General features: G+C 57.0%; 1 protein-coding gene across 2 annotated transcripts in view; it reads right to left on the reverse strand.

Annotated features, from left to right (window-relative positions):
- Window positions 1-229: 229 nt before the first annotated feature.
- Window positions 230-24,309, reverse strand: part of LMX1B (LIM homeobox transcription factor 1 beta) — an 81,011-nt gene continuing 56,931 nt past the window's right edge. The window contains exons 3-8 of one of the 2 annotated variants that reach the window (XM_012457884.2): window positions 5,536-5,768; window positions 3,333-3,514; window positions 3,078-3,155; window positions 2,871-2,937; window positions 860-1,024; window positions 230-577 (exon numbers count right to left, since the gene is read on the reverse strand). In XM_012457884.2, the coding sequence (XP_012313307.1) occupies window positions 420-577; window positions 860-1,024; window positions 2,871-2,937; window positions 3,078-3,155; window positions 3,333-3,514; window positions 5,536-5,768 (883 nt within the window). In that variant the 3' untranslated portion in view covers window positions 230-419. Of the gene's footprint in view, window positions 578-859; window positions 1,025-2,837; window positions 2,938-3,077; window positions 3,156-3,332; window positions 3,515-5,535; window positions 5,769-24,309 lie in introns of both variants that reach the window. The other variant, XM_012457883.2, reaches the window with a different exon arrangement.

Consider the following 24,309-nt stretch of genomic DNA (forward strand, 5'->3'; position numbering starts at 1 on the left):
ACATGCTTCTCAGGTCACCACCTCATGACACCATTGTCTTGGGGGCTTGCATGGAGGGCCATGGACACAGAGAGGACATTTAAAAAAATAGAGAGAATTTAAGCTTCCCAAAAAAGAGATGGGGAGGAGGCGATGGAGGCCGAGGTGGGACTGGGAGGCGGGTGGCCGTCCGAGAGCTCTGGGTCCCTGGGGATGACAAGGTCTCTGTGGGCAGGACACAGCCCCTGCCCAGGCTATGCCCATCTACCGGTCTGGCTGTACCCCATGGGCACAGTGGCCAGGCCCGGCCTGCCGAGGGGAGGGCACCGTATGGCTGTCTGTAGTCTGTGCAGAGAGCAGGGCGGGGTGGCCAGGCTGGCCGAGGAGGCTGGCGGTCCCCCCCAAGCTCCTGCCCAAGCGTCCGTGCGCCCGGCTGGCTCTCAGGAGGCGAAGTAGGAACTCTGCATGGAGTAGAGCCGGTCGATGGGGTTCCCCACACGGGCCTGCAGGGAGCCGACGTCCGAGGAGCCGAGGAAGCAGTCACTGAGGCTAGTTAAGGAGGTATCACTGTCGATGTCGTGGAAGATGGAGTCATTCCCTGGGGGGCAGAAGGGGTGTCAGGACCCAGGCTGGGACTCCTGGGGGCCCTGTTAGTCCTGTAGGCTATGTGACTGGAGGCCAGGGAGTGGCGGGATGGCCTGCTGGCCCGTGCCACCCAAGAGGGGCCGAGGCCCTTCCTGTCAGCAGGAGGCAGGAGGGCTGTGCTGGCCACGTTGCCTGAGCCCGGGGACAGCAGGTGGCTGTCATGGTCCCAGGCCTGCCCGGTCTGGCAGGGGGCAGGGGTTGTGCTGGGGTGGGGGGCAGGGGTAGGGCAGCTTACCATAGGGGTTCATGTGGTCACCTGGCATTTGGGGCGGCGTGAGGCCCTGCTGGAAGGGGTCGCTGCTGCCGTAGGGGCTCTGCTCCATGGCCACGATCTGCTGCTGTGGCGGGGCCAGCGGCGTGTAGGAGGCCATCATGCCCTCCATGCGGCTGGACAGGACCTCTGGGGACACAGTGAGCCTTCACCCACTGGCCCGGCCCACGCCCTCCTGGCTGCACCCCATGGCCCGGCTTCCCCAGCAGCCTCCCCTTCTGGCCCCCTTGGGACTCCCAGGCACCCCTCTCTAGCTGAAGCTATCCAGACACTGACTCCCCAGCCCCTTCCCCAGGTGCACGCTCCGGCTCCTCCTGCAGACTCGGTTTGCTAAAAGCCAGAGTGCTCCCTCCCTATCTTCTTTCCTCCCATCACCCCACCTACCCAGGGGATCCAGGGAGCAGGGGGAGGCAGACCCCACACAGGCAATAGCGACTCTGCCCTGCATCTGGGAGTGCCAAGGTCCCAGACCCAGGCCAAAGAGGCCCCGGGAAGGCTTCCTGGAGGAAAGGGCCTCTACCCTGGTGTGACTTAAAGAACTAGCAGGGGCTCAACAGGCTGGAGCAGGGGAGGCAAGCCAGGTTGAGGGGCAACAAAGGCCCTGAGGAGACAGACCAGCGGTGGGTAGGGTGCAGCACACGGGCTGAGAGCCAGGGAGAGAGGTCGGTGTGTGGGGAGACCAGGTAAGAGGGACCGCAGGTCATGGGGAGCCCTGGTGGGAGCCCCCGAGGCTGCTGGGAGCCACAGGAGGGTCTTGGCAGGTGAGGGCTAGAAAGGCTGGAGGGAGAGACCAAGGCTCGGGCCAGTGGGGGAGGAAGCCAGAGGAAGGGCAGGGTCTCTGTCAAGGTCGCTGTGGGAGAGGGCTCCTGAGAGAGTGGGAGAGACACAAGACTTCACTCCCCAACTTGGCACCTCAGCGGATCACAGCATGGGACAAGAAGGGTCAGAGGTGACTCCTGGTTCCTGGCACAGACAAAGTGGACGGTGGTGGCATTTGCAGAGACAGGGTGGGGAGGAGGAGGGCATGCCGTGTGCGTGTGGGCAGGAGGGAGGGGGGCAGGAGGGAGGGTGTGGCATGGGCTGGGATGAGCTGGGGGGACTGTGGGACCTTCTCGGGGAGGCTATGTCCAGGAAGTAGCTGGGAACACAGGGGTGAGACAGCCCAGGACCTGGCTGGGAGACCAGAGGCCGTGAGTGCAGCCTTAGAAAGGGCAGAGAGGGAGAGAGGAAGAAGCAGGCTCTGAGACTGTGTCCTTAGAAGCTGAGTCCAGCCTAGGACACTGGCCTGGCCCCCAGTGCCCTGGCACCTGGCCGGAAGCCTCCGTGAACAGGCAGCTCTGTCCCCCACCCGCTTCTGCAGTCCCAGGGAGCTCCCTGCTCCTCCCTTCATGGCCTTGAAGGCTCAAAGTCCCATGGGGCCCAGTAACCAGCCTGGCTGGAGATTCTGATGTGGAAACAGCAGTTTTGGTGAAGCCCAGTGATGAGGGGCCTGATTCATGTCCCTGAAACCAGTCCCTCACGCCTCAGCAGGACTCTCGCGCCCGGACAAGCTTTGCCTGCAGAATTCCAGCAGTGGGGTAGTGTCCTCCTGTTAAAGGCACAGGCTCTGAGCACCAGGCTTGGGGCCGAGGTCCAGCTTTGCACCTGACTGGCTGAGGGATCCCAGGCAGTCCCTCAGTTTCCTCATCTGTGAAACGGGACATGGCAATACCCTCCCTTGCAGTGATCTGTGAGGACGGCGTAAGATGGCATGTGCTGAAGGCTGAGCCCTGCGTCTAGCCACCACTCTGTCTCTCCTCCCTGGGTCCCCTAGTCCCCATGACTTCTCTATTTCTCTATGTCTCCGTGGTTTTAAGGCAGAGCCCTGGGCTCTGATGGCCTTGGTGGAAGGCTTTTTGGAAGTTTTGTTAAAGGAAACATCCCGGGTCCCTTGGTCCCTAGCCCTGGGACAGGCGCAGCCCTGGCCCCAGCTCACCCTGGCCCAGCCGCTGGGAGTTCTGCTGCTCCTGCTGCTGCTGGTGCCGCCGAGCCAGCTTCTTCATCTGCAGGGAGAGCTGGTTCAGGCCGGTGCCGCCCCTACCCCCAGGCATGGCCAGCCCCACCCCCTCTGGACCCCTGTCTTCTGGCTGCCCCCTCTACTCCCACCCTACCAGGGCCAGCAGGGGTGGGGGTGGCCTCTTACCTTTGCTCTTTGGTTCTGAAACCAGACCTGGACCACACGCACACTGAGGCCCGTCTCAGCTGCCAGTGTCTCTCGGACCTGGCCCAGAGAGAGGGGGACAGGTCAGGCCCTCCAGGGGCGGCAGCCGGGAGACAGTGGGTTTAAGGGGATGATGAGATGTTGGGGAGAGATAGAGGGGTGTCCCTATCCCCAGCAGGAGCAGGGGGTGGTATCCAGACAGGCAGCCCTCAGCCCCACCCCATAGCCACCCCTCACCTTTCGGCAGGGCTTGGACGAGACCTCAAAGGAGGCCTTGAAGGCTCTTCGCTGCTGCGTGGTGAGGATGGTCCGGGGTCGCTTGGGCCTCCTTGGGTCCTTCCCGTCATCCCCGCTGCCCTTGCTCTGGCTGCCCTGCCCCTTGGCCGGCTTCATGTCCCCATCTTCGTCCTCGCTCTTCACTGTGGGGGACACAACCCGGCCTGTCAGGAAGGGCCAGGGACAGCCCAGTCCTCAGCCTTGTCCCCTTCGGCAACCTGCTGCCCGACAGGAGACTGCACCCCTCTGCTGAGCCCTGCCGTGGCTCCCCAGTTCCCGCAGGATAAGGCCCACTTCACTCCCCTGGCCCTCACCTGGCCCTGCCTCACCTGGCCCCTCGTCTCTTGCCCGCTGTACCCTGCGAGTCCCTTCCCCAGCACACTCTCCTCACTTCCTCATCCTGGGCCGCAGCCACACCTGCACAGGAACTCACACAGGTGCGCCCTGGACAACCACAGCATGGGCGTGCACACACGTACATGTGGCCGCACACACACTCAGGAAGCCAGGCCCACGCGGGGAACAGGCACACAGGCGTACACACACGGTCATGCACATGGCTCTGTGTGTGGACATACGCAGAAGTGTGCAAGCAAAGACACGCACCGCAGATATTCACGCAAGAGTGCTCGTGAGCGTCGCCTACGCACACACTCATAAGACGCACACACTTAGTACAAGCGGCTCATAGGTATATTCACACACACGGGCCCATGCTCATGGGCAGTAACTGACAGGCATGCATGCGTGTGAACAGACATCCAGCGTGTGCATTCACCCAGCACTACAGCCACACCCACCACACACACACAGAACTTCCACGCCCCAGGTTTGGGTCTCAGAAATGCCAGCCCCAGATGGATGGCCAAACCATCCACTGGGCCGTTTCTCCCCAGCCACCACTGGGCCTCCTGCTGCCCCCTGGGCTGGTCTCCCTTCTTCCATCCTGTCCTCCTCGGAATGCGGGGGGTGATCTCGTCCCACTGAGACCCCCTCTGCTGGGCCTGGCATGAGGGGATCACTGGCGCCTGGCTGGCCTCTGCTCTTCCTTAGGAGTCCGGACAGCCATGAGGCTGGCTGCAGCGGTGCCCTGCCCAGGGAGGGGTAGGGACAGATAGTGGCGAGCTCGCTGCTGGCCATGGCAAGCCTTTCCCATATGGCAGATCCTGTTGCCACAGGGCTGCAGGTTACTATGGGGCCTGGCGGACCGGGACACCCCCTCTCCACGCCGCCTGCTCCAGTCCTTCCCCACTGTTCCCACGAACAAGGGCTGAAGCCACTTCCTGGGCTTTCCCTCCTTAAGGCTCATTCCTGGCTGGGCTTGCCCTGTCCGCCAGGAGGGTTCCAAACTGGCCTCATCCTTTTAGGGGCTAGAGCAGAGTAGGGAGGGTCCTTCACCCTGGGAAATGGGGTCTTTCCCTCAAGCACAAAGGGCCCAGCCCCTACCCCTCGGCTGGGAAACAGGATGGCTTGGGGCTGTTTGCTTCCCCGATGAAGGTTTCAGGGGGCCGAGGAGGGGAGAGCACACCAGGTCCCTGCCTCTCAGGTGTCCCCAGCCTGTGGACCGGGTGCTGGTAAGGACCTCTGTGGAGCTGTGCTGTGTGTGTGGGGCCATTAAGGAAGACAGCGCGAGGGGGATGGGCCAGAGAACAAGAGCTGTGTGTGTACACACATGCACAATCCACAGTACATGTGAGCATGTGTACAAACATGCATGTGCAGCCATGTGGATTGTTTAGTGCACACGTGTGCTGTGTCACGTGCATATGTGTGTGTACGCTTAAGTGTGGTTTTTGCATTCCCAGGTATGTGAACATGTATCTCCACATTTATGTACATGTATATATGCTCAGGGTAGGGATACTCCTGTGTGCATTTTATGTGCTTGTGTGTACACGTGATCACACACGTGTTTATACGTATGGATGTGTAGCTCTCAGGTAGTGAGCAGCGCGCATTTTGTGAGCCTGGGGAGATGCACGTTCGTGTCATGTGCATGCAGGTGGACACGTCAGTGTGCATGTGCATCGGGACGTGCATGCACCATCTGTGTCTAGCTCAGGTCCTGGAAGCAGGAGGTGGCTTCTCCAGCCAGGACTCCCCCTCAGGACACCCCAGCAAGCCCCATCTCTGAGGCCTGCCCCCAGCTCAGGCCAGGCCTCACCAGAGTCGGACTCGTCGGGGCTCACGGAGCTGAGCAGGTCCTTCTCCTTCTCGTAGTCACCCTTGCACAGCAGCTGGCCCTCCTTGAGCACGAACTCGTCACCCTTGCGTAGCTGCCGCTCACACACGCAGCAGCAGAAACAGCCCAGGTGGTACACGCACTCCAGCGCCCGCATCACGAACTCGGTGGGGGCGATCTTCTCCATGCAGCCGCTGCACTTGGCCGCGAAGAGCCTGTGGATGCACAATGCGGGTGCGTGGGCTGCGCTCAGAAGTTCCTCCCAGAGGCCACTCCTGCAGAGGGCCTCTCCCTCTTGCCACCCTGACCCTCAGGCCCAGGTGGGAGGGAGAGGCTCCCCTTGGGCACTAGGCAAGACAGTAGGAGGGCCCTGCAGCCCTATTCTTCTGCCTACAGGCCCCCAGTGGCCCTGGGATGGGTGCTGGCAACCTGCCTAGAATCACCTGTCCCACGTGAGGCAGCTCAGGGCCCTTCCAGCTCAGAGACATGGTGGCCACTAGAGGGCAGTGTGCAGGGTCCACTCAAACTTTCCCTGGGGGCCAGGTCAGCCCCCATCTGGAGAGGATCCCTTCCTCCTCAAATCCCCCTTCTGCTTCTCCTCTGATTCTCCCTCACCAACACATCCAGGCAACTCCCAGCCCCGTCTAACCCACTGCCCAGCCTGGGCCCCTCCTCTCCTGCCCAACCAGCTGCCTGGTCCCTTCCCTGGGCTCCTGGCCCCTTCAATCCTTCAAACTGCAGCCCACACAGGAGCCATCACATACACAGGAGCCATCACACACACAGGAGCCAGGGGGACCTTTCTAAAATACAAATAGGATCAAGCTGCTTCCCTGCTCCAGACTCTTCCATGGCTTACATGGGCCTTAGGAGAACATCCGAGCTCCTGAGGCTGGCACTCAAGGCCCTTCATGATCCTGCCTCTCCCCTCTTTACCCTCTGCTTCCCCAGGCTGCAGCCCCAAAGAACAGCCTGAAGTTTCCCCAAAGCACCATCATGGCAGCCTTTCAACACGTTCTTTCTCCATCCTTTGGCTTGGCTAACATCTTCCTATCTCTCTGTCTCAGCTTAGGCATCTTCATCCTGAACAGATATTTACTGAGCACGTACAGAGTGCCAGCCCTACTCTAAGCATCTTATGTGCAGAGATGCATTTAATCCTTGCAACAACCCTACAAGAAGAGAATGAACATTAACCCCATTTTAGAGATGAGGAAAGTGAGGTGCTAAGAGGCAGAGTCACTTGCTCTGGGTTGCATGGGTAGCAAATGCTGGAGCCAACTCCCAGGCTGAGCCTAATCCAGTTCCCGCATGACAAAGTGGTTCCGTCTCCCATCATCTCCGCAGACAAATGAGGGCGGGGGTCTCCAGGCCCTGGCCAGCACTAGCAGGAGGGGCTGGGCAGCACACCCTCCTCCACTATGTCTGCTGACCGCTCCTCCCGACACTCCTCCACCCTGTCACGTGTCCTGCTCTGTGGGAACTCAGCTCAACAACACTTTGATGGAAAAATTTATGAAGAATCAAATTATTGCTGCTGGGAGGGAATTAAAACCATTTTTCATTCCCGGCATCCCCGGGCCACGTCTGCGGGCGCCACCTTGGGAGTGCTGTGCACATCCCATCCCTCTTTATGGCCCGCCATCACGGGCACAGATTACAGCTGCAATTCTCTACTAATCGGTTCTGGAACAGAAATGGCCATAAATGGGAGGCACTGCCTGCCTCCCTTCTCGGGGCTGCTGTCAGAACCACCCATGGCGAGCTGGTGGGGCAAAGTGGGCAGGGCTGCTTTGAGCTCTGCCTGCTGCCCGAGCACTGGCCAGGGCACTCAGTTGGGGACACGTCCATCGCCCCCTGCCATCCACCTCTATTATACCCAACGGGCTCCTACTCATCCTGCCATGCCCAACTCCAATGCCACCTCCTCTGGGAAGCCTTCTCTGATGCTCCAGTTGGTGGGAGGTGGCCTCATCTATGCTCCCCTGAGCTTCCCCCAGCTTCAGTTTACTCCTGTAAAATGGAGATGTCAAGCCCTTCCTGAAGGCTGTTTTCAGGATTCGAGGATGCTGAGCATGTAACTCAGTATGTGGGTATCAGAGTGGAGTGACATGCATGTCCCTGTAGGTGCCCTACTCTACCAACTCTACCAGGATCACACACGTGTTTATACGTATGGATGTGGAGCCAGTCCCAAAAGCAGGTTTCACGAGACAGGACCTAGACCCATTCGATTCTCAAGGGGGCCTCAGTGAGTGTTCATGGAGCAGGTGAGTAAAGGCCTGGGGTGAGCCGAGGCTGAGGCCAGGCTCTGCTGTGGACACCCTGGACCCCACCAGCCCGCAGGGCATGGCTCTGCAAGGGGAACGTGGGCTGGATTTTGGCTCTAATTTGGCCCTCTGGCTGAATCACCTTGTTCAGGGCACAATCTACCCAACTGTCAGTGACCGCTTTAGGCAGAGGCCCTGGGAGTCCAGCTCTACTGAGGGGCTGAGGAATGAGCCTGGGTTTGTAGAACCTGCCACTCTGACATGGAGGGCACTCCTCTCTGAACCTCCAGTGCCCCTCTGTCCCCTCCCCATGCTCTACCTGACCTAGTGGCCCCACTAAGGTCTGCAGCCTGACCTCTGTGGCCTCCCAGTGGACAGACACTAGCCACGTCGTTGCTAGCATGGCAGGGCCAGGGTCTCAGGGTCCCAGGCCAGGGTCAGCACACCTCGGGTGGCTCCCAGAGAGAAGCCCTTCTTAGGCTGGGGAGTGGGCAGCAGGGCGGGTGACCTGCATTTGCAGTCAAAGCCACGGTGCTGGCTGTGTGCAGAATAGCCGAGCTAATGCCTTGGCAGCAGGGGGTCGATTGCTACTTTCTCCAAACTCATCAACACAATCTATTATTAATACTTCTCCAAAGGCTCGGTGCCGCCATTATGGAGGCAGCGCCAGCCACTCAGGGCATCATCTGTTATCTAGATTGCAAAAACTCGGGAAATAAAACAAACTGCACGCACTTTATAAACAGAATGCGCCATCCGTTTGGTCTCCAAGCATCTCTCCACCCAATAAAACATCGGGGGGGATGCATGAAATACTCACTCCCAATTACCGGGCTGCCTTTGTCTACTGTGCTGGGGTGAGAGCGACTAATGGCTTGTGTGGGAGGGGTTGGGGATACCAGCGGGGTCCCCTCTTCTCTGTGAGCCTCCATTCCCCCTCTCTTTGTGCCTCCTACCACGGAGGACTGTGGAGCCAGTCCCAAAAGGAGGCCCAGCCACAGACAGGTGGCATTGGAATCACATGGACTTGAGTTCCACGCCTTGTCCCACCAATTGCTAGCTGGTAACTGGGAAAGTAATTTTGTCTTCTTGAGCCTCAGCTCATGTATCTGTACAATGGGCTGAACGACACTGCCTGCATCTCAGTATGAAGATGTAGTGAGCTGTCAGGATACAGCAACGGGTGTGGCAGGCACAACCTCCATAACTTCCTTGCTGTGTGGCTTTAGGCAAGGCATTAGACCTCTCTGAGCCTCAAATTCTTCATCTATAAAATGGGAATGATCAGGCCAGGAGCGGTGGCTTATGTCTGTAATCCCAGCACTTTGGGAGGCCGAGGCAGGCAGATCACTTGAGGTCAGGAGTTCAAGATCAGCCCAGCCAACATGGTGAAACCCTGTCTCTACTTAGCCAGGTGTGGTGGCACACACCTGTAGTCCTAGTTACTTGGGAGGCTGAGGCAGGAGAACCTCTTGAACCCGGGAGGCGGAGGTTGTGGTGAGCCGAGACTGCGTCACTGCACTCCAGCCTGGGCGACAGAGCAAGACTCCATCTCAAAAAAATATAAATAAAAAGAATGGGAATGATCATCCCCGACCGCGGGGTTGTTGGCAGGGGCTGGAATCCTTTAAAGCCCTTGGCACCACGCTGGCATGAAGGAGGTCCTCCACAGAAGTCTGCCCTTCTCTGCCTTTCTTTGGTTCGGTGTGTGCCCAAAACGCCTTCATTACTCACCCTTCTAGGGTCTCCACGATTCCTGGGGGCAGCCTGCAGCCTCCCACCCTAACATTGACTGGGTTTACAGGGCTCCGCTGTGCTTCCTTCTCACCACCACCCTGGGCTCTGGCCAGCCCTTCCAGCTTGTCTGGCCTGATCTGGACAGAGTACTCCTGGCTCCATTATCAGTCTCATAACGCTCAGTTATCAGCTACCCGCGTCACCTCATTCAATCCTCATAAAACCCCGAAAGGAAGACACTGTTTCCATTATTCCCATTTTACAGATGACCACAGTAAGGTGCACAGGCCAGGTCACTCTTTCAAGGTCACACAGCAGCATCACCAGATATTCCCTCCCTGCTCTGTACATCTCAGCGTGCCTTTGCCCATAAGCCGCCCTTGCCCTGGGCCCCGGGTACCATGCCCGTGTCTGTCTGTTCCTGAGACTTGGGGGCCGATTCACCCCAAGTTCTTATTACTCAGCATGAGCCCGGCCCCCAGAAGGTGGGGCTGGACATTTGCATCTCCTCCACCGGCAAACACTTTCCTCCCGCTGTGGGATCATCTGAGATTATGGAGTAAGAAATTCCATTTTCAGGGATGTCCTTCCTATGAAGAGTCCCAGGGTGTGAGAAGATATCTCCATATCCTCTGAGTTTTTATGGGTTTATTTGTTTAACGCTCAATTTATTAAACTCATAAGGCTAATAAACAAAACTCCTGAAAACCAATTTTTTCAGGAGCATTTGAACATGGATTACAACTCTGATTAATTTCTTAAGAGTCACAGAGTATGGCTGATTCATTGACAACTGCAGAGACACACAGAGTATGGCTGATTCTTTTACCTCCAATAGCACTGGCTTCCTAACGTCCTGGGAGCACTCCAGCTTCTCCAAGCAGGCCTTCATGCGCAGATCTTAGGGTCCAGACAGCAGACGCCAGGCTTGGAATCCCAGCCCTATCACTTCCTAGCACTGGAATCTTGCACAAGTCCCTTCTCTTGAGCCTGTGTCCCCATCTGTCCAATGGGGATGATGACAGAGACTGCCTTACAGGGCCGGGCCCATGAGACGGACTCCATAAACAGCGACTGTGATCACCGTTACCAACTCTCCAGGACTTCCCAACTTCTGCTTACCATTCTTGCTGGTCAAGATCTCCTACCCTCTCCTCAGTGCCATTCCCACACCCCGTCACTGCCCTTTACAGTTGATGTGGCTCTTCCTTGGGTTCTTAGAACAATTCACACTCCACATTCCATAAGTGTCTCCCTACTCTCAGTGGGCCTCTTCCACCCATCAACGCAACCCTATCCAGCCCCTCCCCGCAGCCTTTGTCCAGGACACTGCCACCTCCCACTTCAGAGAGAAAGCAGAAGGTTAGGGAAGAGACATCCAAAGTTTGGTCTCGCCTCCTCATCAAGTTAAATCAGATTACAAACCCCCTTCACTTCCGAATGTCCAAGAGCACCCAAAAATGTCAGGATGAGCCCAAAGACCTCACTGTGGCACTCAAGGCCCCGCCCGCCCCATGACACCCAGCTTTTGCTGCCAAGCTTCTCACTACTCCTTGAACATAGCAAGTCCCTTCTTGTTCCCTTAGTGCTTAAAATTCCATCTGCTTCCAAGGCCTGGCTTCTCTACCCGCTTCCTTTGAATCTTGCTAAACTCCTCTCCATCCTTTAAGACCCAATTCAAGTGTCACCTCCTCTGTGAAGTCTTCCCTGATGCCCAGAATCCCAGCCACTCTCTAGTTATTTGTGTGTCTGCAGCCCCTACTGACCTAGGGTCTAATTTACCCCCTAGGCTCTGGCATGGAGGAGGTGGTTAGTGAGTGTTTGTCAAATGAATGCACAACCTTGCATGAAATGAAATAGGCAGCCAGGTAGCACAAGAAAACACCAGGTATTCTACTCCTAGGGGTCTGAGACTGCCACCAGGTAACAAGGTGAGTGAACTTGCCCTCCCACCCCCTCAGCCCCTTCACAATGACACAACTTGGAGTCCAGTTTGTTAACTTTGTATCCGAGGAGCTCCATGCATGCCTCCTGCAGGGCTGAGAGTCCTCCACCCCAAAAGCACCCTCATCCCCTGTACCCAGGGAAAGATCCTGGGGGTACCACGTTTGTACTAAGTGAGTCTTGTGACCTGAAGTGATTGGACCAGGCCTGGACATCTGACTCAAGGTGGGGGCCAATGGGACCCTCTGTCCCGTGTCCCTTCCTTCTCCTGCTCACTCAAGAGCTCTGTCAGCCCCCACTCCATTTTCAGGGGTGGTTCCCGCACCTCCATTGCCAGCTGCACAGCCCCTTCTCCAAGCCTCAGATTCCTGTTCTGTAAATGGGGGTTTGACCTTTCCCTCCCTGGGCAACTGAGAATCTGGTGATTTTAACCCATGTGGGAAGGCTTGGTCCAGGAGGGATCTCAATAGGTGTGTGCTCCCTCCTCCTCCCCAATCTAAGTCTCTGGAACTTCCTCTTTGCTACGTCCCATTTTTGTCTGAAGCGCCCTAATTGCACTGCTGGGTCTGTGCTCTCCCTGTCTGTCCCTTTGTAGGTATAGGCTGCACTGGGGACCAGGAAGATTCTGGGCTGGTTTCCTTTAGGGCCTCTCCATGCCCAAGTCCCACAGCCCCTGCCGCAAGGACTGCTGGAAACACCTTCCTCCCTCCATGGGGACCCCGAGGTTTGGCCCCTGTAACTGCAGCCCTTCTGTCCCCACTGGCTACACCCTCTCACATTTACCCAGCAAACACCCATGGAGGCTGCGTCTGGGCTGGGCTCATGGAAGATGCTTGGGGCACGAGTTGGACGGAATCTCATCCCGTAGGACACATGCTTGGGTGGGGTACTGGGGGCACGCTGGGCAAGCTGAGAGGCACAGAAAGCAGCAAGAGTCCATCTGGGGACTTTCTGGAAAAGATGACATGACACATACTTAAGAACCTGGTTCTGGAGGCAGAGGAGTGAGTTTGAATCCCAGCTCTGCCGCTTCCTAGCTGCCTGGCCTGAGGCAAGCCACCTCCACTCTCTGAACTGGTTTTTCTATTTGAAAGCTGGAGATCCCAATGCCCACCTTGCAGGTAATCATCAAAATGTACTGACCTCCCTGTGTCACACCTCCTCCCTAGGCTGGTCGGAGGTGCCCAGGATGGTACCGCCGTAGAGCCTTTCTTTCCGACAGTAAGCGCTCAGTGTGGTGGCCTATGTTATGACTGTGGGCAGCTCTGATGATGCCCGTAGAAGGATGAACTGCAGTTCACAGGAGCTAGGGGACAGGACTCTAGACACTCTCGGGGGCCGGGGGCCGGGGGCCGCGGCAGCTGCTGCTGCTAGAGTCAGCCTGTCACTTGGAGAGGGAGCCTCCCCGCCTCCTCCCTGCAGGACTCGCTGACATCTCCCCCACGTGCCTGCCGCGTCCTTATCATTCCGGGCGTAGCTGTTTTTTATTTTGAGACAAAAAAGGGCCTGTTGATGGGGATCCAACTCAAACCAGCTGCAAACATCTGCTTTGATGCGGCGGCTGCGGGCCGGGCGGGCGGCGGCGGGAGCCGCGGGCGGGGGCCCCGGTGCGCGCGTCAATCACGCGGCTGGAATGCGCGGCGAGGCGGGCGTTCCGCGGGCCTCGCGGGGCCTCTCCCGGCCTCCCGGCCTCCCCAGGCCTCCTCGCCGCGCCGGGGCCGGGCCTGCCGCGAGGGCTGCCCCGGCGCTTCCTGCGGCCCGGGCGCAGACGCAGCTGTGCGGGGCCACGGGCCCCTCGGCCCTTTGATCCGCGCCAGGGGCGCTGCTGGGAGCCCCCAGCCGGGGCTGGAGGTCACGGGCCGGGGACAGGGAGGGACGGGCACAGCCGGGAGCCCCGGGAGCCATCTCGGGCCAGCCTGGCCAGGGAGGCCCACATGCACATTCGGCGATTCCACAAATATTTCTTTTTTCCTTTCCTTTTTTTTTTTTTGAGATGGAATCTTGCTCTGTCGCCCAGGCTGGAGTGGCACGATCTCGGCTCACTGCAACCTCCGCCTCCTGGATTCAAGAGATTCTCCTGCCTCAGCCTCCCTAGTAGCTGGGACTTACAGGCATGTGCTACTACGCCCGCCTAATTTTTCGTATTTTTAGTAGAGACAGGGTTTCACTGTTGTTAGCCAGGATGGTCTCCTTCTCTTGACCTCGTGATCCGCCTGCCTCAGCCTCCCAAAGTGCTGGGATTACAGGCATGAGCCACCGTGCCCAGCTCTACAAATATTTCTTTAGTGCCTCCTTTGTGCGGTGCCCAGCGCTGTCTGGAGGTGGGGCTAAAGCAGTGAGCAGAGGCACAGCCCTTACCAACGCCCCCACCCCCAGCTCCTTCTCATCAGTGGAGGACATTCTCATGGGCAGGAGGACAGTAACACTGATCTATTTTAACACAGAGATAAATCTATTTCATACAGAGTATGACAAATGGTGACTACAAGGCAAAGAAGAGTGAGACAGGGAAGAGACGGGGCTGCAGCTTTAGAAGGAACAGTCAGAGGCATGGCTGAGGCACACATTCCAGCAGACACCTGGACATCTACAATATTGGGGGAAGGAGCTCCCTGCAGAGGGAGCAGCCAGTGCAAAGGCCCCAAGGAGGCCAAGCTTCGTGGCTGACTCCTGGAATCCCAACACTTTGGGAGGCCGGGGTGTGTAGATTGCTTGAGCCCAGAAGTTTGAGACCAGCCTGGGCAACATGGCCAAAGCCCATTTCTGGGAAAAAAAAAAAAAAAAAAAAAAAAAAAAAAATGGGCCCTGGGGACCGAGTATCTGGGGTGCGGCTGAAGCAGATGCACTCAGGTGACAAGGTACAGGCAGAGATGGGGGGCAGAGGGGACAGATCACATGAGACAGGGACCCTGGGAAGGTTTTGGGTGGGGGCGCTGTGATCTGATTGGCATTTAATTTTTAATTTTTATTTATTTATGGAGACAGAGTTTCTCTCTGTTGCACAGGCTGGAGTGCGGTGGTGCGATCTTGGCTCAGTGCAACCTCTACTTCCTGGGTACGGGCGATTCTCCTGCCTCAGCCTCCCAAGTAGCTGGGACTATAGGCACACGCCACCATGCCTGGCTAATTTTTGTATTTTTGGTAGAGATGGAGTTTCACCATGTTGGCCAGGCTGGTCATGAACTCCTGACCTCAAATGATCCACCTACCTCGGGCTCCCAAAGTGCTGGGATTATAGGCATGAGGCACCGCACCCGGCCCTGATTGGCATTTTAACCAGGTTCCTTAGGCAGCTGTAGGGGGGCACCGGGTTAGAGGGAGGAGCAGGGAGTGGCTTTGAGAAGTTAGCACAATGAGGCTGTAAGTTCAGAGCCAGGAGGGCAGGGGAAGCCTTGAGAAGGCAGACAGGGACCCGAGAGGATGTGCGAGAAAGGATGGCGTCGGGGATGAGTCCAAGATCTCCTGGCCTGAGCATCCGGAATAACGGAGTTGCCATTAGAGGACATGGGGTCTGTGGCGAGGTGCAGGGAAGAACGGGGAACACAGCCCTGGATGTATTATGTCTGAGCTGCCTTCTAGGCAGCCATGTGGATAGGTCCAGGGACAACTGCTTGTGTGAGGCTGGAGTTCAGGGAGAGGCCCAGGCTGGAGATGCTGTGTGGGGGCTGCCAGGATGGAGACACAGCCAGGGACCATGTCAAGGGCTTTACCTGTATTATTTCACGAACCTTTGGGTTCACCCTCTTCCTCCTTCTTTCTGGCCCTTCACTAGTGAATTTAATACATTTGACGATTTTGTGATTCCCCCACTCACCTAACATTTACCTGATACCTACTATGAGCCAGGCCCTCTCCTGGTCCGCAGTAGGAAACTTCTCCTCCCACCTGCTCATCAAACCCTCTGAGCTGGTCCCAGGTACCTTCCCCTATTCTCACTGAGGTCACCAGTTCCTGGTTGCCAAATCCAACAGTCATGATTGTTTAAAACAGTTATTATTGTTTACTAAGATGTATGGACTATTTTCTATATAGCAGGCTCTGTGCTTTATTTGCCTATGGGCTCCTCTTCCAACAGACCCCTGAGAGGTCGGCACCATCACCCTTTGCTAGAGAGGAAAGCGGTGCTTGGAGAGGGCACACGGCTGCTTAGTGTCTGAGCTGGGGTTTGAGCCTGGCACACTGCGTCCCCGAGCTCCTGCTCACCCTCCCAGCCTCTGTGCTTGGCTTCTCGGACCTCCCTGTTCTTGAAGCCCTTTCCTGCTTTAACCTCATCTGCCCTGGCCTCCTCCCAAAACAACTCTGCACTTGCCTCATGAGCATGGAGCTGCTGGGCCTCTGGCCTGGGCTGGGGGCACTGGGGTTGTGGGAGGATGATGGCCCCCACAGTCCAGAGGGCTGACAACACACGTGGAAGGTGAGAAACCCTAGGCCATGGGAGGCAGAGGCCTTTGGATTTCTCTCTGGGGTCCTGCATGGCCAGAATAGGCCAGGTCCAGAGCCAGGTGTCCAGGAAGGGCTGAGGGCTCCACGCAGTCTGAAGTCAATCAAACTCAGCCAGGTGGAGGGCAGAGTGGTGGGGCAGGAAGGACTTTCTGGACACTTCAAAGAGTTCAGAAGATTCCAATGGGGGAAGTGTTGGGGCTGGGATGGGAATGTGTGTGTCTGAGGCCAGAGTCAGGCTCTCTGTAGAGGTGGAAAAGCAGAGAGCCCATTCTGGGTGGGAGAAGTTGAAAAACAGCAAAGATGTGAAGAAAATGGAGGCCATTTCCAGGGTTAGGAAAATAGTGGGTCAGGTTGGAATATGGGTGACAAAGAAAGGTCAGGCTGGAAGCCTGGTCATTCCTCTTTTGTTCTCATCAAATCATACATTGATCTACCCATCGATCCATGCATCCATCCACCTACCCAGGTATCCACCTGTCCCCCATCCACCCACCCCTTCAACCATCTATCCACCCATATGAATATCCACGTGTGCACGCATCCATCCCTCCACTTACCCATCCATCCACCACCCATCTATCTCCCCATCCCCTACCCATCCACCCTCTCAACCAGCTACCCATACAAACATCCATGCCTCCCTCCATCCAACAAATACTTAGCTACTTGCTCTGTGCCAAACCCCATGTAGTGACTCAGTTCCTCCGGAAAGGGCAGAAACCTTCACTATACGACTTGTCTATTCTGTAAGCACTTGCAAGCACCCACCATGACTAAGCTCTGTGCTAGATAATGGGAAATCAGCAGGGTTACAGCCTCCGGGGAGCTCCTGGTGGAATGGGGAAGCAGGTATTCCACGGAGTGGAGTCTCAGATCTCCAGGGCACCACTAGAGCATCCAAGTGGTTGACCCAGCTGATATTTTGACCCCACCATTCTGATTCCAAGGATTTTGGACTGCTGTACATAGACCATAGCATTTTTCGTTTTGTTTTGTTTTGTTTAGAGATGGAGTCTTGCTCTGTCACCCAGGCTGGAGTGCAGTGGCGTGATCTCTGCTCACTGAAACCTCGGCCTTCTTATTTCAAGCGATTCTCCTGCCTCAGCCTCCCAAGTAGCTGGGATTACAGGTGCCCCCCATCATGCCTGGCTAATTTTTGTGTTTTTTCATAGAGACGGGGTTTCACTATGTTGGCCATGCTAGTCTTGAACTCCTGACCTCATGAACTGCCCACCTTGGCCTCCCAAAGTGCTGGGATTACAGGCCTGAACCACCGTGCCCAGCAGTTTCTCCACATTCCAATCACCCTCTGAATGAACCTGAGTTTGTCCACGTAAGCCAGGTATGATGTCCAGGAGCTCTCTCCTCCAGAGGGAAAGACCAACCATCTTCTCCCTTATTTCCCATCCTGTGCTCCTCTTAATGCAGCCAAAGATAGCATCAACTTTGTTAGCCCAGTCACTGAGGGCCTTACTGCCTAGTCTCTTTCCTGAGATCTGGACTAAGCTCTCTCCTCCTCAGCGCCCTTGAGCACATGCCCTGTGCTCCTGCTTGAATGTTTGAATCCAGGCTGTGAATGAAGCTGGCAGACGTTCCTACTAGACGTTACACTCCACTCACTCACGGGAACCAGCCCAGCCCTGTGCTGGGAGCTTCACACTCAGGGGCCTCACCGATGCCTCCTGACCACTGCTGGAGGTTGGAGTCTCTTTCTTACACGGGTCACCCAGCTGGTGAAATGCAGAGCTGGGGCCCCCGTCAGCTGGGCTGGTAACCACCACACTCTCCTGCCTTCCTGGAGGTTGGGAAGGTGGCTGGGGCCTGGGAAGCAAATGCCCCAGAGGTCTGGGACCCTGATACCTGCTGCTAGCCAGTGGGCTGTTGTGTGCTGACTTTTTGTCGGGACATAGCTGTAGTGGGTGGGCAGGATGAGTCCCCTGGCTGAGTCATCGACAGAGGCCTGAGAGAACACTCTGAGAAGCAGGTGCCAGAGAGGAGCAGGACTCCACGCTGAGCCCAGGGGAGCCTGGAGAGGAGGGAGCAAGAGCGGGAAATAAAAGGAGGTATATGAAAGTGTGGGTGGCACTCATTTCCTGCCAGAGACAGGGATCCTCTGCCAGGGAAGGAGAAAGGAATCTGGGGGACTACATCCCTGGGTCTCTTGCACTCTGGCTGGGGACGGGCAAAGGGTGGGCAAGACAGGTAGGGACCCGGCCTCTGGGACAGGCAGGGCCCGCCGCCCGCCCATTTAGTGGGTAACTGATCGCCCCACGCCCCGCCCCAGCCGCCTGCAGCCTGCCGGAGCCGCTTAATCACCGCCTGCCTGGCCGCATTAGCATAGTAATGGCCTTTAAATTGAGCCTCTTTGTTTTTTAATTAAGCTCCCAGCAGGTACAGAGAAGAGCGATTATTGAGGAAGCTGCCAGTGCTAATCGCCTGCAGTCATTTGACAATTAAAAAGTGCCTAGCTTTAACCCTTTCCCCTCGCCCGCAGCGGTTCCCCCAGCATTTATCCAGCACCAACTGCGCAAGCCTTCCCTATGGGATCTGTGGACCCCGCCCCAAGCAACTCAGAGATATCTGAGAGGTTTCTGCCAACACCCCCATTTTGCTGATGAGCAAACTGAGGCTCAGAGAGGGGAGGTAATTTGCTCAACATACCCAGCTTGGGCATGAAAGAACTGGGGTGGCAGACAGGTTGCTAGAGAAAGCCGGCCGCTTGGTCTTTGCACCTTGTCCTGCGCTCTGCTTGCAATCTGGCCAAATGCTTCTCATCCTTCAAAGCCCAGGTGGGCACTTCCCAAGCCCCATGGCATGGTGTTCCCAGGGTATCCTTCTCTTCCTGCCAGTTCATCCATTCCCCCAAATACTGATGCAGTGCTTATTGTGTACCAGGTGCGGTGCTGGGTGCTGGGGACAGCAGCGAACAAGCCGAAGGGAGACAGCCCGTCCCGGGGACTGCGGTAGGGAGCGAGTCAGAGAAGGCCACTTTTCGGAAGACAGATTTGGGCTGAGACGGGGAGGGGAGAGGAGGGCGAATCAGCCAGGCAAGTATGGGAGGTGATGGAGAGTCCAGGCAGGAGAGAAACACTGAGTGCAAAGGTCCTGAGAAACGACAAGAATCAAAGAGAAATGAAAGGTGCGGAGCTGCGAGGAGGGCGGGCGCGTGGAGCAAGAGGAAGCTGGGGAGTGCAGGAGCTCGCCCGTGTGTGCAGGGTCTTACACACTATCTCCTTAACATTTTTAATTTTTAAAATAATTGAGTATGTTTTTGAATAGGTAATGCACTTCGTGATTTAATACTGAAATGTACAAATACCAAAGGGTGTTCTCTGCATTCTCCTCCACCCCGTGCCTAGCCATCCAGGTCCCCTCCCCAGAGGCAACCCAGGTCTTTTACTTGACCCTCCTCCAGAGATATGCCACACAGACACAAACCCACACGGAAGAATCCGAGTGCATCCATCATTCCCCTCCCCAGCCAGGGTTTTGTTTTGGTTCTGTTTTGGTAATGAAGACTCGTTGGGATTTTTTTTTTTTTTGAGATGAAGTCTCGATTTGTCGCCCAGGCTGGAGTGCAGGTGCAATCTCGGCCTCCCGGGTTCAAGCGATTCTCCTGCCTCAGCCTCCCAAGTAGCTGGAATTAACAGGCAAGCACCACCACTCCCAGCTAATTTTTGTGTTTTTAGTAGAGATGGGGTTTCACCACGTTGGCCAGGATGGTCTCTATCTCCTGACCTCGTGATCCGCCCGCCTCAGCCTCCCAAAGTGTTGGGATTACAGGCGTGAGCCACTGTTCCTGGCCTTTCTTTTTTATACAAACACTAATATGCTCTATAACTGTTCTACACCTCATCCGTCCACCTGCCACCCCCATCCCATGACTGGAGATTACTCCCCGTCAGGGCAGGAGAACCCGATTTTACAGCTGCCTGATCCTCTATTGCAGGGCAAACCCTAATTTATTTAACCCGTGCCCTGTTGATGGCCTTGTGGGCCATTTAAAGGATTTTTGTCTTAATCTCAAGAGCCACAGGAAGTCATTGAAAGGTTTTAAGTAGGGAGTGGCTGGAGTGATTTACATTTTTTACAGATCACTGTGGGGAGACTGGCTAAGAGGTTCCAGGCTGGTGCCCTGCAGGTGGGAGGCACTGCAGTCGGCTGGGGTTGCCGGAGTGGGAGAGGGGTGAGTTACCAAAAAGTGAAGTAGGGAGTTCCTGAAGTGGACAGGGCTTTGGGAGTGAATGGGAGAACTGGGGTTGCTCCCTCGGCCCTGTCAGGTGCCTGGTGGATGTGGCCTGAGGAGCTCTGGCTGAGATGGGGGCACAGGGTGGCAGATGGGGGACCACGTGGAGATGCCAGGCAGGCAGTCACCTGACAGCCAGCGCAGCATCTGTTCATCTTTGGGTCAGGGATCTCCCCATGTCAGGCTCTCTGATGCCCAAGAGGAAATAGATGGAGCTTAGCTGTCCTACAGGTGGCCCCAAGCCCCATCTCTGCCAGTTCACACTTAGCAGGGGCCTGTTGACGTCCCGGAATGCCCGCCCCCTAACCGCCTCCGCCCCCTAACCGCCTCCACCCCAGACCCCAGGTGGAGCAGGTGCTCCTGAAGAGGAGTGGTACTGAGAAAGCCCGGCAGTGACTTTTTAATAAAGGAAGAGGAGCATCTGCGGGCATGGTGTTGGGGTGAGGAGGAGTCCAGACACTCAGAGACATATTCTACCCCTAGTCACCACTGGGGGAGACTCCCTTCTCCTCTGTCCTTGGCTCCCTGGTCAGGGGAGGAGCAAGCTGTTGATGCCCTGGACCCCCCTCACTCTGTCCCTGACTCAGAACTACAGATGCCCCCCTAGAGAGGAGCTGGGGGCACAGCCAGGACCACCATCTAGTTGCCTTGTACCCCATGGATGAAGCAGGGAGCACATAGCAGTGCAGGCAACAAGGGGTTAACAGTCTGCCCATCCCCATCTATCAACCAGCATCTCCCAAACAGACGGACAGACAAGGCAGCTGTCCAAACAGGCCTGTGTACCTGGCCACGGCCGCAGAGAGGACAGGGCAGCGGCTGTTTACTCTGCTGCTGCCACAGCCGCACACTCACACACACACTCGAAGGCCATTTCCATCCAATCTCCCCGTGGGGATGCGCCCTCCACCCCTGCCCCTCCCACCACCCCTGCACAAGCAGATTCCTAAATGCTCATCTCCCAGACAAGGGCTGGGAGTCCCCAGGAGTCGGTGAGGAAGGGAGGCTCCCGAGGAGCACAGTGCTGGCCCCTAGCCGTGCCCCAATGCCCCCTCTCTGCCTAGAGCAGAGGTGGAGTATCTGAGAGCCTGGGGACCTGGTGAAGCTGGGTGCCTGGGGAACCACCCCTTCAAAGCCCCCCTGGCCTCACTGTTTGGGCCCAAATCTGTGTCCCCTTGTCCATCTCCATCTCCCTGATGGTGCCAAAAGCTACCTCCTGCCCTGCCCGATTGACCACTGGGTTAGCCTCTCTCTACACTGGTCCCTGAGCTTGACCCCATCGGCCTCCTGTGAGGCCTCAGATCGCCCAGCTCCCTGGTGCTGAGTTGTTTGTGGGGCCTGGTGTGTCAGGTGCACACAAAGTCCAGCCAGCAGCACGCAGAGCCCTCCCCACCCTCTGTGGGTGGCTCCCCATTCACTCTGACAGGTCCCCTCAATGCCCTTTCCCTTGGGAGGGGCTCCCCGTGGTGTCCAAGGCTCCCCCCTTCCCAGCATGGATGCCTGCTGTGAGCCAGGTTCTGGGCTGAGCTCCTGGAGTTCTCATCTCCTCTCGACCCTGGAAGGCAGGGAGAAAGAGTCTTCCCATTTCTCAGATGAGAAAACTGAGCTTTGTAACAAGCCTCACAGCTACAGAGTGCCAGAGCCCCCAGTAAGAGATAGGTCAGCGTGTGGTTGGACAAAAGCCAAAAAGAGCCTCTTGCTTTGTGTGTGCGAAGAGTCCACAGATGGGCAGCAAGGGGTGCACAGTTCTGACCAAGTCCTGCGCCAGGCACCATGTGCCTGGGCACGTCACCGACATCACTTCTGGCATCACCGGGGCCGGCAAGTGACAAAAGCCAACACTCGCGCTTACCGGCGCCTCTGGGAGGGAAGCTCCTGCCAGGCTCAGCTGGCCAGGACATGGTGCAGCCAGGATTCTGTCCTGGGCTCTGCGCCCCCTCCCTAAGGCCAGGCCCTGGACTGCTCCTCAGCCCCCCGCGCCCCGTGTGACATCTTTACGGCACATGCTGGGTCTGAGAAGGCCTGAATGGGGCAAGAGGGAGGCAGGACATCCCTCAAGTAACGGATTGTAAATTCCTGGGCCCCGGCTTTCCATCCCTAACAACCTCCTCCCAGGCTCACAGTGCCTGTCCCTTCGCAGCCAATTTAAATGAGGGGTCCCAGACGCGGGGTGTAAAGCATTCCAGACTCGGGAGAGGGGCAACTATTGTTTCTCTGGGAAAAAAAATAAAATAAAATAAACTAAACTGAGTCTCTGCAGCTTCTAATCACTCTCACATGTGCCGCATGGGTCCCGCGGAGGACAGCTCTCTACAGCGTGTGAGCCGTGCCCGGGCACAAACCCTGCCTCCCCCTAGAGCCTGTGAGGGAGGCCCCTGACCTCCATCGTTCCGTGGGAGAAACTAAGGCAGGGGGAGCTGCGCAGACACTGGCTCTCATTCAGTCCCTCTAATAGCCTCACACTGTCACTAATGATCCCATTCCACAGAGGGTACAACTGAGTGCCTTGCTCAAGGTCACCAGCTAGTACTGGGCCAGCCAGGATGGCCTCCAGCAGACAGGCCCAAGGGATTTGAAACCAGTTCTTCCCGGAGCCGGAGACCTTTGCCCCTTGCGGTGTGGCCTCCCTACGTGAGGAGCATCCACTGACCCCTTCGAAGGAGCCCGGCCCCAGCAGCCCTGCCCTGGGCAGGTCCCACCACGACCACAGCTGGGGCCCGGGAGCATCAGGGCTGGTTTTTAATAAGGAAGATGAATTTACTTGGAAGCCCCAGTCCAGGAGAAGGGGGTGGCCGAGGCTGCCGACTTCACTTCCCTCTGCCCTTCTGGAGGGAGAGGAGTGGAGGCCTGGCCAAGTGGCCTCTGGGCCGCTGGGGGCCTGGGCTGTGGGGGGCGGCTGCCCCGGCCTGGAGGGAGCTGGCTCACTCTCTCTCCCCGAGTAAGCCCACAGGATATTACACTGCCTTTGTGTGCCTGGTGACCCAGCTGCTGGTTATTGAAAAATTCCACCGCTCGGCACAGGGCAGGCCCGCTGACCCCTCATCCCGGGGCGCGCCTATCTTTCAAAAGATACAGGATTAGAGAGCCAGAGCCGGCCTGGAGCAGTGCCCCGTCTGGGGTGTCTGTGTTTTTGCGGCCTCTTGGGATACTGGCTGGAGTGGGCTCTTGGCGCAGGATTTAATTAGTTGGAATCAGCCTGCGATTACTGCGGCGACTATTTACCCAGCCACTCTGCAGTCTGAGCTCTGCTCGGAACAAAGATGGGCCCCTCGGCCCTGGCTGGCCAGGCCAGGGGCCCCAGCTGAGCCTGGGCCCAGCTGCTGGGAGGGGAGGGCTGTGGGCCTGGCAGACCTTCTGCTGGCGCACCTCATTTAGCCGATATTTGTGGGTTTTCGCAATGCAAAGCATCTACGTGGGGCTTTTAAAAAATTAAAGCATCTCAAGAAATTTATGACCGATTTCCGAGCGGGGTCCCCTCCCCCAGCTCAGGGCTCCACGGTGGCCAAGCAGAGCCGGGTTTACTGGGGTGGGATTGAATTCCTGCTGACGGCCAGTAAGCTGGGCATGGGGCTGTGCCCACTGCCAAACTCTGGAGAGCAGGGGAGGTGCTCAAGCTGATGTTTCTCTTGCCCCTGCTCTGCCACCTGGGATGGCCCCCGGCTGTGTATCTGTCCTGCACTCCCCTCCAGACAACCACAGTGGTGGCAGCTGGCGTGGGAGGTCTGTGTGTGCAGGGCTCCTGATGCCTACCCACAGCTACACCCACACCCACAAGAATTCGCCTGTGACACATACAGTAAGTCTTCACGTACCCTTGTGGATGGGTTCTTGGAAACTGCGACTTTAAGAGAGAAGTCGTATAATGAAATAAACTTTTTTCATGCCCGCTATATGGGAACGTTATTTGAGGAACTGCTGTCTGTGGTTTCACTTAATGTCGCAGTTTCCAAAAACCTATCCAGGAGGGTGAGGGAGGACTGACTGTACTGCCGCCCACAGCAGCCAGGTACCACGCATGTGGCACACCTGTATTGCATGTGCCAACAGTCTACAAGTCCTACCCATGTCCACCCTCACATGCCTGACAACACATAGGTGTATGTTGACCATATGTGT

This window comes from Aotus nancymaae, unplaced genomic scaffold, assembly GCF_030222135.1.
Source record: "Aotus nancymaae isolate 86718 unplaced genomic scaffold, 86718_ANA_hifiasm-v0.15.2.pri h1tg000003l, whole genome shotgun sequence".
Lineage (NCBI taxonomy): Eukaryota > Metazoa > Chordata > Mammalia > Primates > Aotidae > Aotus > Aotus nancymaae.